Raw genomic sequence first — 16,951 nt, forward strand, 5'->3', positions numbered from 1 at the left:
TGACAGTAAGATGAGTTTTGGACGGAGGTGAAGAAGGTTAAAAGAAGTTAAGAGCATAACCTAGGTAGGGCCCACAACTCCACGGTAGAGTTCATGTTATAGTGCAGGGGTTATATTCATATTATGGTACCTATGGTCAGAATATCTAATTAATACAAAAAACTAAATTATTTCTTCAGTTTATCATTTGATATTCTCCCTCCATTCGAATGCATTCCAGTAACTAGGTATTTCGTTTTCCAAAAAGGTTGTGATACACACTTTTCTCTTTCCCATGATTTACTCTTAACCTTTGAGATTTTTTTTCCTTGTGAGAGACTGTAGACCCAGAGGTTATATTCATATTATGGTACCTATGGTCAGAGTATCTAATTAATACAAAAAACTAAATTATTTCTTCAGTTTATCATTTGGTATTTCGTTTTCCAAAAAGGTTGTGATACACACTTTTCTCTTTCCCATGATTTACTCTTAACCTTTGAGATTTTTTTTCCTTGTGAACTTTTCTACTATCCTAATGAACACCAAAATAATTTAAATATTTTCCCACGATAGGAAATGGTTTAGGCCTTATTTTAATGCCATACATACAATGTTGATCTCACATTGAGTAGATATCACATACAAGGTACCTTATTTAGTAAAGTATAGTGACTGCTTATCTAAATAAAACAACTCGAAAGTTTCCCCAGATTTTCCTTCATAGTAAGGATGGGATAAAAATTCCATAACTTTCAATTGAAACAAACAAATCCGATATCAGAAAAGTCATTTATTTCCATTACATAAACAAAATTTGCTACTGATTTAATTTCGTTAAGCATATTTCATTTCACAAAAAAAGTAAATACAAGCACAAAGAATTTTACAAATAGTTAAGTTTGTAAAAAAATTAACAGTCTTCATTTAAATTTAGAGAAAAAAAAGTATATTGTAGGTATAAACAGTATTCTTTGTTGTCATTTTTTAAATTACTTCTGTATAAATAAATTACCTTCACACCAATTTAAGATTTGAATTGCATTGTTAATACTCGAGAGGCTTACAGAGTGCGGTATGTCAGTTCAACACGTGCTTTGTAGAATTTCCAGGAGACGAATCCAATAGCAGTCAATCCAGCACACAAAACTATGCCTCCTGAAATATTATAAACAAATGTAAATTGTATTACCAGTTTGCTCAGCTATAAGTAGACTAATTCAGTGACTAACTTAGTTTTTCTCGATGATTCATTGCATATCACTCTCATGATAATTCAGTGCCATACAGTTTGGCTCCAGTGGTTCTAACCTATACAACCAACCTATGAGTCTATTTGGGATGATTAAATTTTCCTTGTAATTCACCAAAACTAATAAAAGTACTGCTCATTTAGGTACAGAGCCAAATAAACTTTGACCCTGCTGGGAATTGAATCCAAAATAGGTCAGAGTTGGTTTGATTTACTTCTCAGAGAGGGTTTCACCAAACTAATTTTTATCCTGTAACAACCCTAATTCCATGCTAGTTTGCTCAGCTATGAGTAGACTAATTCAGTGACTAACTTAGTTCATCGCGATGATTCATTGCATATCACTCTCATGATAATTCAATGCCATACAGTTTGGCTCCAGTGGTTCTAACCTATACAACCAACCTATGAAGCTATTTGGGATGATTAAATTTTCCTTGTAATTTACCAAAACTAATAAAAGTACTGCTCATTTAGGTACAGAGCCAAATAAACTTTGACCCTGCTGGGAATGGGGCTCAACCACTTTTTTTTTTCTTCGCTGATAAAGGAAGTTCGAAACACGCTGATTTCAATAGAAATGCTTAAAATTTCATTTGAGGCTTCCTAAGAGGAGAAATCTTTGTTGGAAATTTCTGATTTTTGAAACGCACAAAATTTTCGCGGGCAGCCATTTTTTGTGATGACGTCAGTTCATGCGAGGTCGTAAACCATGGCTGCTTCAACGTTATTTTTTTGCGACCTTTGAGCGGATTTAGGGACCGTTTTAGATGTTTTTGAGTGCGCCAATGCACTTTTTGGGTACTTTTACATCGGAATAGGACTCTATCTCGAAAAAAATTGTCATTTGGTTGAGCCCCATTGAATCCAAAATAGGTCAGAGTTGGTTTGATTTACTTCTCAGAGAGGGTTTCACCAAACTAATTTTTATCCTGTAACAACCCTAATAAACCTATACAATTCAAATAGAATTTATCAGGCTATTAGCTAACAGGCTTTCTAGGGACTGGAAAAATATTGGTGAAATCTCCCCTTAGCCGTTCATATGGATCATATGGAACAATAAAGAGGTGCTCTATTAAAGTGTTAATATAATGGAACAACTTGTTCTAAGCTGACAGTCTAAATAAAGTGCTACTTATACTTATATGGATCTCAACTTACCAATGAAGCTGGCACCATCAAATTTGTGTTCCGGTACGTAAGGAGCTGCTGTGGTTACAGGAGCACTGGTAGTGGTAGGAGCAGGGGAGGTAGGTGGAGGGGGGAGAGTGGGTGTTACAGGGGGTTTAACACTAGTAGTACCTGGAAACAGAAAAAAACATGTTAAACAACAATTCAGAACTGTATTTAGGGCTAGGCCTGAATTTCATAAAAAAAAGCTTCATACTTCACAAAATTTATTATTTAAGGCTGGGCCCGAATTTCATAAAAAAGCTTCATACTTCACAAAATTTATAAATGAAGCTTACATTTTTTTCCTCCCCCCAATAGGTTCTAAATACCATTTTTTTTTTTTAAATCCTCATCAATGATAAGGGTTCGTCTAGTTATAGTTAGTTTTTAGCCCGTCCTTCCTTTATTATGACAATAGTAATAAAAAAAGGTATAGTGGACTATTCACTTTGGTGTTGTCTGTCACTCTACCCTTAGCCATTCATATGGATCATATGGAACAATAAAGAGGTGCTCTATTAAACTGTTGGTATAATGGAACAACTTGTTCTAAGTTGAGAGTCTAAATAAAGTGCTACTTATACTTATATGGATCTCAACTTACCAATGAAGCTGGCACCATCAAATTTGTGTTCTGGTACGTAAGGAGCTGCTGTGGTTACAGGAGCACTGGTAGTGGTAGGAGCAGGGGAGGTAGGTGGAGGGGGGAGAGTGGGTGTTACAGGGGGTTTAACACTAGTAGTACCTGGAAACAGAAAAAAACATGTTAAACAACAATTCAGAACTGTATTTAGGGCTAGGCCTGAATTTCATAAAAAAAAGCTTCATACTTCACAAAATTTATAAATGAAGCTTACATTTATTTCCTCCCCCCAATAGGTTCTAAATACCATTTTTTTTTAAATCCTCATCAATGATAAGGGTTCGTCTAGTTATAGCTAGTTTTTAGCCCGTCCTTCCTTTATTATGACAATAGTAATAAAAAAAGGTATAGTGGACTATTCACTTTGGTGTTGTCTGTCACTCTGTCAGTCAGTCTGTCTGTTGTCTGTCCCCATAGAAGGACTTATCCAAACCTGGTTGACCTATATATCAAATTAAAGGTCTTTTTACCAGGAACACAAAAATGGTGGTGCAAATTTTGTCCAGAGAGCCAAAAAAAGAAAAATGGTTTTTGGGGGATTTTTTTTTTTTTTTTTTCACATTTTCTCACACAAATGAGCTCTGATCTTGAAATTTGTTGCAATGACCTATGAACTCAAAGTGAGAAAGTTTTAGATAACACTTCAGTTGATCATCTAAGACCGGTTTTAGCATCACCTATGTTAAGCTATGCCAAGCAAGGCCAATAAATGGATGGGTGACTTAAACTTTATATTGGGAATGAAGGGAGAATGGGCTCTAGTCTTGCTTTTAAATCATTACATGAAAGTAAAATCAAAAAATCAAATCAAGAATGATAATAAACTGAATATTGAACAAATTAGGTCATATGTAGGTACTGATTTTCTCTAATCACTACGGGCTAAAAAATTCCCGGAGGGACGGACCCTGCTTGTTTAATTAACGTACTGGTTTTCTCTAATCACAATCGAATAACCTACGAGCTAAAAAATTCCCAGAGGAACGGGCCCAGCTTGTTAAACTTTAGGTAACAACCTCTTTAGAAATAAATTGAAAACCTTAATAAATATACCTAGGTACTTGGTATAGGTAATAAATATAGGAAAATATGAACTTACCATTCTGTGGTACCATTTCATATTCACTTAGGCTAGGTTTGCTAGTATGTTGCAAAGCACCTGAAAAAAGAAGCAAAAAGGGGTTAGGGATCTCAATATTTTTATTTATTTTTTCTAATCATCAAATAGTAAATTGCCAAACTACTTTCTACCTGTTATACTTAACTACTCAGTAATTATTTTAATCATAACTTTCAACTTGTAAGAGATTTATCAAATCCTGTGCTTTTTCAAACTGTAATTTTTCCCTATTTCCTCTCTTCCCTCTAATCATCAAATAGTAAATTGCCAAACTACTTTCTACCTGTTATACTTAACTACTCCATAGTTATTTTAATCATAACTTTCAACTTGTAAGAGATTTATCAAATCCTGTGCTTTTTCAAACTGTAATTTTTCCCTATTTCCTCTCTTCCTGTTATCTTTCTTTTTTTTTTATATTTAAATATGTACCATGTCTCTCTAATAACCCAGTCTCTCCATCTCAATGTTAAAAACTTACTTCTGTTACTGGGTAGCTGGACTGAAACTGATGCTGCATCTGAAATTTGAAGAACAAAAATTGTATATTAAAATATGTACCATGTCTCTCTATTAACCCAGTCTATCCATCTCAATGTTAAAAACTTACTTCTGTTACTGGGTAGCTGGACTGAAACTGATGCTGCATCTGAAATTTGAAGAACAAAAATTGTTTTGAATAAGCATACCTACTTGTTTATAACAGGATAAAGCTTGATTCACACTATAGTGCCAGTCAAGGTCCAGTCACGGTCCAGTATCGGTCCGATCAAATGATTGTTGAAGGCAAGTAAATGCGAGTGTACACACTAGACGTTCTAGTCAAGGTACAGTAACGGTCAGCTCACAGTCAAAATTTGGAACATTCTCGCGACGAATCTTTTTGATCGGACCGAAACTGGACCGTGACCGGAGCGAGACTGGCACTATAGTGTGAATAGGCAGCGATCAAGCAACGATCAACATTCCTTCGTTCAATTTTCAAAGTACGATGTTATTTCGCGATCGTGTTTTTTAATACCTAAAACTCATAATAAATTATTTAATTTCTTATTCCAAATTTGTTTTCTCTCTTTCATTTATTTTATTTATTTTTATCACTTTATTTATTCTTTCTTCATTTATTCTTATCAAAAATGGGTTAATCTAATCAATTCCTTGAAACAAGTTATTTTGACAGTAGGAATATTCACGGGTTCCTGAGATTTACAGGTCAAGTTTAGGTATGGTAAATACTTGCACATGTTTCTAGCTAGGGGTTGATGAAATGCACCAAGAGATCACATCCATGGGGTCATGAACTTTGAGAAAAATCATCCCAAAGGATTTTAGGTCTTTCCCGATAAAAAAGATTGGTAATTATGCAGAAGTCACGTCCGTGGAAAAGGAAAGCTTTTTGTATTTAACCTAACCCTATAATAACACCAATCACTGCTCCAATTGTGAAAACTCCTTCTTGCATGTAACCTAACCCTATAATAACACTGGTCACTGCTCGTTTGTGCCAGTTCCTTTGGTAGCAATATTCCAGGGATGTGACTTCTGTACAAGTACCAAAAGATTATACTCACCAGTGAAAATGATGTAGGGGAATGCGAAAACAACCAAATGGACAAGACTCTGCATTTTCTCGGTTTTATTTTATCACAAAAGAAAAGATTAGAATTTGAAATGGTGGGATCCTCGGTTGCTTTCAAGTTTCAACTGAAGTTTTCTAATGTTGCATAATATGATACACCAAACAGAAATGATTTTGCCGCTAGTTCATGTACAAACGAAGAATAACTTTGTCACTAATAAAAGGAAATGAGATAATGAATACTGATTATAAACGTTAACCGGGACAGATTAAACACGAGCACGACAGTTTTTCGGATTATCAAAAGTGAACTTTCAGCTTTTGGGGTCAAATTCTAGATTCTAGTACCTACATCGGAATCATCGGATTTCGGATTGGATTAAAATGATTGGCAACATATCAGATGTCAGCGATCAGATGATTAAAAATGTAAACACACAGAGAATTTTTTTTACTGACAGTGTTGCCAAGTAGCTCAGTGGGAAAAATCGTACGATAGTGTTATTACCGTACCTACTTATTTTTTAACTCCAACACGTTGGCTGTCACAGCCCAGATAAAAGACAGGAATTTTTCCATCAAACAAATAAAATTTCATTCAGAGGCCCCTCCTTCAGATAACCATTTAAAATACATAAGCGTCCCGTGGCAGTCAATGTGGTCGCGCTATCACGCCCAAAGAGGAAAAATTCCAACCATATCCAAAGAGGTAAATTGGGAAAGGACCTTGACCTTCAGACATTCTTGACAAGGTCGTTCGAGGAGGTTCAAATAAAATAGATTTCGTAAAGTGCAGCTTAAAAGTTAGGCACCTGGGGGTATTTATATTAGAAATATTAGGATATAAATGAAAAAGCTCAGCATTAAAATTCTTTCATGTACCATATTTTTATTATGATAATTATATTGCTTACAATATCAAATCATATTTTAATTTAAACTACACTTTCTTCTCGCCTTGCATAAAAAAGAAAAATCACAACACATGTAAACAGGTAGGTACAAATGCTTTTAAACGCAACTTCATTCAAATGTTAACAGACATTCAAGATGATTTTTTGTTGTCCTACGTTTTTGGGGTGATAACTACAAATTCTACAACTACCACTTAAGCTGACGTTCAGTCAATTTAATAAGTTCTACAACATAGTTGATAACTCTAATGAGTTGATTAGGATATAAAATAATAGTACATATTTATCTAGGGTAGGTACCGTATAATACGTTTTGTCAAGGGTAGCTAACCTAATACAAACGACAGACTATATTTATAAGTTCTTTGTTTTATCAAAAAATTATTTACAAATATTCCAGAAGCCTAATACAATTTTTTTGAGAAGACATTTTGTCATGGAACTGAAAGTATGTCTTTACTGTAAGTTACTAACGAGTACACAAATTATATAAAGCACACTGCCTAAACTTGTGATTGAAAATTTTGATCAAACCGAGAGACTAACTCAGAGATCTTCTGCCTGCTAGGTTCGTGTGATAAGGAATTATTTTCGAACTATCAACGCAAGTTGGATATTAAAATACTTTGATCTACCTAGAGTACCTAGACAATAGTTTAGCTTCTATGTATAGCAAGACTAGGGACAAACCTTTACAACAAAATAAATACGTAATCCAGAAATAAATTAAACTAAGGGAAACAACAAAAAACAATTATAACTGTACATAGTTAAGCAATGAATTAAAGCAAAACTGACTGTCAATGAATCGTTACTACGATATGTATATTTGATCATTTCATAGGAACTTTAAATAAATTAACGTATACTGAGATAGAGAGAGTAAGAGGCGAGCAGAGAATAAATCAATACTGGTTTATTAGAAAAAGAAAGAAAGAGAGGAAAAGAAACATTTTGATCATTGTCTTAACAGAAAGAGTGACTGAAGATTATACGTACGATTCCTAGCATAAATGATTGCGGTAAAGGAAAACTTGTTGAGATTCACTAGTTCACGGCAGAAATAAACATAAAATAAAGTAATGGAAGCCCATTGGAAAAGTGGAAAGAGAAAATATGTGAGATTGTAAGAAAAGAAAGAAGCGAGAGGATTGGTGAAGATATCGGACTTGCTAGTCTAGTACTCCGTACATCAGTTCACTCTATTGCTCACAATCACCAAGATCCAATTTTCATCTACATAAATGGGTGGGAAAATAACTTAAAGCTTAAAATATTACCTATATAAGTTTAATACGTGGGAAATTGTCAATTCATACAATACTACTTTACACATACAACGCAGTGTATTATTTTTATCTCATGCTTACCTATAAGTTAATAACATTTCATATTTCTCTTAATAGCCTCATAACTGGTCCAATTAATATTAATTATTAGTAGAATAAAGAATTAGTATACCTAATACAGGTGCTTGTTATCTCATTATTTTCTTGGTAATTATAATTATTGATTATAATTATGAAAAGTTATTCGATTCCAATGATTTTTGTGATTGTTGGTTTACTTCCATTTCCATTTGCTTCTTTGACTAGGTATTGGATTTATAGTGCCCATAAATAGTTATCATCCTAACTACCTGTACCTACCTACTACTTACTTGCTGACCATAATCTGTTATTATTATGTATTACATTTATTACAATCATGGTATCAATCATAGGTGCACCCAAAATAGCCAGCAGCTCGTGATTAGTTCGATTTACAGGATTTTCTCTCTCTGTCTCTCTCTCTCTCTCTCTTTCTCTCTCTCTCTCTCTCTCTCTCTCTCTCTCTCTCTCTCTCTTTGTGGGGGGATGTGTATACAGGGTGAATCAGATTTTTGGGGTGCACTCAGTGATCCCACTTGAGGAGCTGTTTGAACTTACAGTGTTAATTTTATTAAGAAAGTTGGAAAAATCATTAGAACCTAGGTATTATTATGTAGGTATTTTAAATTCCCCCAAAATTTCATTTTTATTAGGTAAATAGGTAGTGGTTCAGTGTAGGTACCTTAGGCTGAGAGTCCGCGGGGCAACGCGACACTTTGAACTCTTGTTGATTCTCGGAGAAACATTTTTTTAACACCCTGTATATTTTGCGGAGCGTACGTATAGGTAATTATTTATATTTGACTCATTAGTTTTGCGTTAATTAACTTTAGAGTATTGGAGGTGCATATTCACTCAGAATCAGAACGAAGCGCTCCTCGAAATAATAGCATAGACTTTTTGTGTTAAGTGGACTTGTTTATGATTTGTTTAACAGAAATCGAATATCAATATTAATTTATCATAATCCCTAGGTATTATTATGTAGGTATTTTAAATTCCCCCAAAATTTCATTTTTATTAGGTAAATAGGTAGTGGTTCAGTGTAGGTACCTTAGGCTGAGAGTCCGCGGGGCAACGCGACACTTTGAACTCTTGTTGATTCTCGGAGAAACATTTTTTTAACACCCTGTATATTTTGCGGAGCGTACGTATAGGTAATTATTTATATTTGACTCATTAGTTTTGCGTTAATTAACTTTAGAGTATTGGAGGTGCATATTCAGGGTGTCTCAGAACGAAGTGCTCCTCAAAATAATAGCATAGACTTTTTGTGTTAAGTGGACTTGTTTATGATTTGTTTAACAGAAATCGAATATCAATATTAATTTATCATAATCTTTCAAATCTTGCTATCTAATTGTAATCGATTTGTAAGTACCTACTGTATAATAGAATTGAACCTAGACAACGTAACGATATTAGAATATTTTATTATTCTAATGTAATCAAATCATTCTAATGAACCCAATATGAATAATTCTAATGATGTAATAATTATGTATGACAGTAATGACACCCCACCCTGTAAAATTATAATTACGTACTTCATTACTTCATTTTGTTTTTATCAAAGTGGAAAAAATACAACGAAAAATAATAACAATGGGTCGGTTGTACGAAAATGGTGACTGTCCACTAATATTGTAAAGACAGAAATTTCTCCCTTTAAAATGCTGTTAAAATAAAAATAGAAAGTAAAATGGTAAAATGGGGCACGGTTGGTCCAGTGGTAACGCGCTTGCTTGCCATGCAGAAGGTCCCGGGTTCGAATCCCACCATCGACAAAAATTTGTAATGGGTCGGTTGTACGAAAATGGTGACTGTCCACTAATATTGTAAAGACAGAAATTTCTCCCTTTAAAATACTGTTAAAATAAAAATAGAAAGTAAAATCAGCTGACCCTAGGGTACGCATGATAGTCACCTTTTACTTCGAGGGCCAAAAGAGATTATACGTGATTTGTGATGGATGTGAGATAGTTGCACATTATTTATGTATTGAAAAAGGGAAATCTCAAGAAGCTCTAGAACTCTAGTCTAGAGCTTTCAAAAAAGTGCTCGCTGGCAGCCGTTTAAAAATTCCTGCTCCATACCTCATCCAAGTATGACCTCTAATTTAATATAGTGTTTGGTGATTCAGACCGAAACCACTGTGACATAAAGGGTTAAAGGGCTGCTTCTTATAGGCAAAAATTGAATGAGATAAAGCACTGCGGCCAGGGAGGTATTATTACCATCTAATAACTTCGAACTGAAATTTCCTTCTATCAACTGCCCCAATCTAATAGCAATATTGATCTCAATCCTAAACTGTTGTGATTTCACAATTATTTTTCTTTTATCGAGGGTCAAAAGAGATTATACGTGATTTGTGATGGATGTGAGATAGTTGCACATTATTTATGTATTGAAAAAGGGAGATCTCAAGAAGCTCTAGAGCTTTAAAAAAAAAAATGCTCGCTGGCAGCCGTTTGCAAAATTCCTGCTCCATACCTCATCCAAGTATGACCTCTAATTTAATATAGTGTTTGGTGATTCAGACCGAAACCAATGTGACATAAAGGGTTGAAGGGCTGCTTCTTATAGGCAAAAATTGAATGAGATAAAGCACTACTTATGGCCAGGGAGGTATTATTACCATCTAATAACTTCGAACTAAAATTTCCTTCTATCAACTGCCCCAATCTAATAGCAATATTGATCTCAATCCTAAACTGTTGTGATTTCACAATTATTTTTCTTTTATTATTTTTATCTCATACTTACCTATAAGTTAATAACATTTCATATTTCTCTTAATAGCCTCATAACTGGTCCAATTAATATTAATAATTAGTAGAATAAAGAATTAGTACCTAATACAGGTGCTCGTTATCTTATTCTTTTCTTGGTAATTATAATTATTGATTAATAATTATGAAAAGTTATACGATTCCAATGATTTTTGTGATTGTTGGTTTACTTCCATTTCCATTTGCTTCTTTGACTAGGTATTCGATTTATAGTGCTCATAAATAGTTATCATCTTAACTACCTGTACCTACCTACTACTTACTTGCTGACTATAATGTGTTATTATTATTACATTTTTATTACAATCATGTATCAATCATAGGTGCACCCAAAATAGCCAGCAGCTCGTGATTAGTTCGATTTACAGGATTCTCTCTCTCTCTACACTCTTTGGCACGCAGTTCTTCCTGATGAAATAAATAAAAAATTATCGAGAGTTATTCCAAATAGCATTTCTATTTTTTAATTAAAATAATTTGCATTAAATTAGAAAAAAATAGGAGTTGCTAATGTATGTATTATCGTGGTAGGTACTTGTACTTATTCTATTCTGCTAGTTTTGCACATTAAATACAGGGTGGATACAGAGAACTGACACACTTTATTATTCAATAATTAAAAAAAAAAAATCATTTTTAAAACAGTAAATGGTGTATTCTAGTGGATTGGAACACATCACAGATCCTCAAGTACATTCCTGTTATCCAGTTTGTAGGTTTTCCTTGCCCTTGGAATAAATTTCATTTGAAGGAACCATTTACTGGTGAAAAGTTCTAAAGAAACATCAAGTTCGTGCTTAGCAGCATAATTCAAAAAGTCCACCTAGAGGCTCAATTTTAGGGACCAAGGTTCCCAAAGGCGTGCTAAGTTTGACGAATCTACTTCTTCTTTTGAACAATTTCCCTTGGTCTCATGCCAAACGAGACCTCATTTACGGCCACCCTGTATATCTCTACACGCAGGTTTACCTGCATACCAGCTGACTCATGACTAAGGCCAGAGCTATTCACTTTATTACCTGCAAGTACTTCATTTCAAGTAACTCACTAAGTCACTACTCACACATTAAGTACGCGACTTTATTATGCGGACTAAAATAACATGTCAGTGCTGTTATTGTTATTAACAATGCCTTAATTATCATGGCTTAATTACAGGGTGACCCGGCTGTGTGGTCATGCACTGAAAAATTCCAAATCAAAGCACCTACAGGGGGAAAAGAAACGACTTAGTGAGCTTTTCCACCCAATGACAGCTCTTTCATTACATCAGAGCGGTTTTTAGTTCATTACAATAAGGGTGAATTTCACCAATGACCTTATGAGAGATTTTATCATTTCACCAATGGAAGAATTTTCAATCGTCAAAAAAAGAATTTTGAATAATCCAAGAAGGATTTTTTAACTGTCCAAAAAGGAGTTCTTAATTATTAGTAATCAAAATGGAGGAGTTTTTAAAAACTCCTGTTTGGATCATCAAAATCTCCTGTTTGGATCATCAAAAACTCGTTTTTGGATCATGAAAAATACTCCCATTAGTGAAATCTCTGATTTATTACAATAACTTTCTTAACAAAATCCCTTGAATACCAAGGAATTTCAGGGACTTTGTGAACAAGGAGCACTCCTTACAGTGCAATATAGACTCAGGTATTCCTAGACTTAGAGGAATAAGGTAGATAAAGATGTATGTACCTAGGTACCCATTAAATTATAAAATTGTATTTACCGATTTCAAATCCATATTTTGTTATTTACTTTTAGGGAGAGAAGAAGAATTTGAAGAAGGAAAAATGGAGAGAGAGAGAGAGAGAGAGAGAGAGAGAGAGAGAAGATCTTTTTGAAAACTCCTGTTTGGATCATCAAAAACTCCTTTTTGGATCATGAAAAATACTCCCATTAGTGAAATCTCTGATTAAGTCATTAGTTCATTACAATAACTTTCTTAACAAAATCCGTTGAATACCAAGGAATTCCAGGGACTTTATAAAGAAGGAGCACTCCTTACAGTGCAATATAGACTCAGATATTCCTAGACTTAGATGAAGGTAGATAAAGATGTACCTATGTATAGGTACCCATTAAATTATAAAATTGTATTTAGTATTTACCGATTTCAAATCCATATTTTGTTATTTACTTTTAGGGAGAGAAGAAGAATTTGAAGAAGGAAAAATGGAGAGAGAGAGAGAGAGAGAGATGGGAAGAGAATTATTGTCAAACTGAACATATACATAAAAGAGAAGAGAGAGAAAGAGAGACACGAAGAAGAAATTTCCAAGATATAAAATCCATTAAAGAATTGGAATGGAGAATAGATAAAGAGAAGAAAGAAGGATGAAGAGAGAGAGAGAAAGAGAGAGCGAGAGAGAGAGAATTCAATAATAATTGAATACGATGAGAGATCCAAGTGTCAGATTAAATAAAATAAAAATATAAATGGATAAAACGAGAGAGAGAGAGAGAGATATGGAGAAGAGAGAGAGAGAGAGAGAGAGAGAGAGAGAGTGAAGGAGAGATGGCTTGAGAAGATAGAGAGGTAAGAACGCTCTCTCCTTTGACTGCAGAGGAGAAATTTTCATATCCTAAACATATTTATTTGGAGAAATGGAGACATTTATACATCCAGGCTCTATGAATTAGATATTTTTTCTGTCACTAGTCATTTTGTCACCTCATGTTAAGAAACATTGGGCGTGGTGGGTTTGCAAACTCCAAAATAGCAAGTTGTATTCGACTACTCATGATGTTTCAAACAGTCCGTTACGTTTCAGATCCGTTCAGGCACAATCCATTTTCTTAACTTCAGTGATTCGCCGTTAACCATATCCAACTATCGAGCATTTTATTAATTGAAAATTCAGTTTCATTGATCCCCCTCCATAAACTCCCGCCCCCCCCTCCAACCATTTTCCTGGAAAGCTCCTGGAAAGCGTCTGATTGAGGGTAGACACGTGTGTGCAACTATGTCATGTATGTACATGTATATATGTATATAGTATATACTGTGTGTATTATGTACGTGCTCATTGCAGAAACGGACTGCTTCCGTGATCTGTACAGGGTGGCCGAAAACAGGTCACCTACATTTTACTCTCCGTTCGGCGACATTACCGACAAGATACCTACTCCTACCTCACCCAGTCTGAGTGTGGTCAGGAAAAGCCTTTTTAAACGAGTAGTGTGCAATACCTAAAACGTTCATAATCAAGACTGCTCCTAGTCAGTGGTTGGGTGGAAGAGCTTGATCTTGAGAATCCTGCCAGTTAAACAAAGAGAGAGAGAGAGAGAGAGAGAGAGAGAGAGAGAGAGAGAGAGAGAGAGAGAGAGAGAGAGAGCAGCTCGAGAGAGAGAGAGAGAGAGAGAGAGAGAGAGAGAGAGAGAGAGAGAGAGAGAAAGCCAGCAGCTCGTGATTACCCAGATGATCATTCATCTGGATACCAACAGTGTGTTGCTTATAACTGACGTGACTTTCAATTAGATCGTTAGCGTCAAATACCCTGTATACCGCCAGTTATAAAGAGTCACGTGACCGTTCCGATTAATGTGGTAGATTTAACACCCCCTTCTCCCCGGTATATATGTGATTTTGTTAGTTTAGTATAATTTATAATAGAAGTTCTCATTTTTCCGTCGAAAGTGTGCCACCCCCTCCCACGCCACAAGATAGTTATAATACCAATGTGGTGTGAATGGAGAGATAAGAGCTCTTCTTCCTTTCCGAAAAGAAGTGTGAACTCAAATAATGAGGGTGATGATAACTTATTGAAATATGAAATGATAATATCCACCTCCATACGTATTGAAAGAAAAAATATGTATGAAAATGATTTTTCAATAATGATGTACCCATACTAGTCATTCATATTGAGTTGAATTAATATATGGGAGGGGGGGACCTAGATATCTTATTAGGTCAGGGGTGACAATGAAAGAAGGAGGAGGAGGAGGGTCGTTTATTAAAAAAAAAGGAGAAAAAATGATCGCAAAATGTGTAATGCTAATGTTTTCAAACGATTTAACATTGGTATGCCTCATTATAGTTTCATATGAAATTGACAGGATTTATTCACTTTCCAGTAAAACTCCAGTGATTTTTGAACTGCCATTCTTTCACTGAGTCTAGTAAAGTTCAACACCAACATGTAGGTACGTAGTTACAGATATTATCATGAGCTAATGCAATGCAATGCATGGTTCTCTACTGAATTAATCCGGTCTCAACTTTATTGTCTCCTGACCACCTGATCTGGGCAGAATAAAATGCATCTACTCATAATATATTCTATCATAAAACGCAAATCTAACATATATTATCATATCTTTTCATGTCACCTAAGACCTGATATGAATAATCAGTGTGAGAACAAAGGACTGGGAATTGTCTTGAAATGCACTTTTTTAGCTGTCTTAAGTAGTAGGTACTTTCAATTTCTAGATAATATATCGTATTGATACCTTACAATGCTTAGATCTTATTACCTAGATAGGTGTATTTGGTACATTGTCTATTGATATTATAAGCCTAAGCTTACCTAGGCAGATAGACTGACCATTGATCTAGTCTAGTGTAAGCCAATACGTGTGATACGGATACAGGTAAGTCACTTGAGCTGTAAGCTGTAATCTCCTTTAGAAACCTATACTTAGGCTGATTTACCATATACGCCAATAAAATCTTACATCTATGCAAATCCGTCATGGGACCTATACTTGGGCTGATCTACGCCAGTATAATCTGATCTGCAGGCAAATCTGTCATGGGAAATGCGAACGAAACGTATGAGTCAGCTAGTCACCTCTAATCTGAACAAAGCTCTGAAGGTGTGTCCAAACATAGTCGACCGTCGATCGACGAGGTAAAACTGTTGTCGAGGCAGTGTGGACGGTTCAGTCGACATCAATGGACGGCTGGTCGACTATGTGTGGACACACCTTGTTGAATTGATGATTTAATAAAATAGATGTTTAAGTCATTGTAGGTATATAGATATAGGGATGGTTTGGTAAAATTGACGGGGAAAAAATCAATGACATCAACAAAAGAGGAAACTTCTATTAGGTCCCGGAAAACCCGAAATTCTTTCCTCCTGACTACTTCCCTGGAAGAAAAAAAGTGTTACAGACTCATACAATATGCCAAGCAATAGTCTATTGTGCTGATAAGTAAGTAAACAGAAGTAATTATGTTTGTTGATGCATCGCAAATATTCGCGAACGTAAGCAAACATAGCGGCGTACATAATTGCCCAAAATGCAAATTAATGTATTGCTACCTTATGCATGGTTGTTAGTTGCTATCTACTTGTCATTACTTATACTTATACTTGTACTTACCCATCTCAAAATTTATAAATTTAATATACAGCCAGAACCCTATCTCCGTTCGCAATTAGGTAATAAAATTGGCCATTTGTCCGCTAGGCAAAATCTCATTATGTATTATTTTTCCAATTCATGAATGAATGTAATGTTAAGTTAGGCCTAATGATTAAAAAAATACCTAATAATAAAATAATAATTAATCAGGTCTTCAAATTTTAATTAGATAGGTTGCATGGCTTCCTTATAAATAAATTTAACAAGTATCGAATTAAGTGAATAAATCTATTGGTTAACCCTTAGTTGTTATGTACCTCTTGTTTAGAAGTCTGGTTAAGAAAACAAAGCTGTTTAACACCCACCATACACGTTAAGATTAACGTAGAGAGAGAGAGGGAGAGGGAGAGAGAGATATGCTCTTTCTTGAAAATGGTATCTTCCTTTTCCCCGATGATCAAGACTGTTTCATATCGCGCGAGCAAATACCCACCTTGCAACCAAGGGTTAATTGACAGTTGAAATAAAGTTATCAGGTAATGCGTCTTATTACAATAGTAGTTTTCTCATTAGCATTACTATTATTAGAATTATATCTAGGATTCTAATTTTAATTTTATTTGAATTTATTGCCGTGCGTATATTCAATTTCTCACATTTATTTATTAATGAGCTAATTACTCAAACAAGAAGAAGAAAAAGAAGGAAGAAAAGATTAAATAATAATAACCAGGTTGCCTTATTAGGTTATTATTAGATATTTTATTTTATTTAGATTTATTATAGTGGGTTATTATTATTTTT

The 16,951-nt window shown here is 34.6% G+C and overlaps 1 protein-coding gene across 2 annotated transcripts; it reads right to left on the bottom strand.

Annotated features, from left to right (window-relative positions):
- Positions 1 to 454: 454 nt before the first annotated feature.
- LOC103519280 (sialomucin core protein 24-like) lies at positions 455 to 6,157 on the bottom strand. 2 transcript variants are annotated; one of them, XM_017448248.2, is made up of 5 exons: positions 5,742 to 6,157; positions 4,652 to 4,690; positions 4,150 to 4,209; positions 3,012 to 3,152; positions 455 to 1,137 (listed from the first exon to the last, which is right to left on the bottom strand). In XM_017448248.2, the coding sequence occupies exons 1-5, from the start codon at positions 5,794 to 5,796 to the stop codon at positions 1,043 to 1,045; spliced, it is 390 nt and encodes a 129-aa protein (XP_017303737.1). In that variant the 5' UTR covers positions 5,797 to 6,157; the 3' UTR covers positions 455 to 1,042. The 2 variants fall into 2 exon arrangements, with proteins under 2 accessions (XP_017303737.1, XP_008482587.1); XM_008484365.3 differs by lacking the exon at positions 4,652 to 4,690 and adding an exon at positions 4,781 to 4,819 and having other exon boundaries at positions 5,742 to 6,155.
- Positions 6,158 to 16,951: the final 10,794 nt, after the last annotated feature.

This window comes from Diaphorina citri, unplaced genomic scaffold, assembly GCF_000475195.1.
Source record: "Diaphorina citri unplaced genomic scaffold, Diaci psyllid genome assembly version 1.1 scaffold64, whole genome shotgun sequence".
Taxonomy (NCBI): Eukaryota; Metazoa; Arthropoda; class Insecta; order Hemiptera; family Psyllidae; genus Diaphorina; species Diaphorina citri.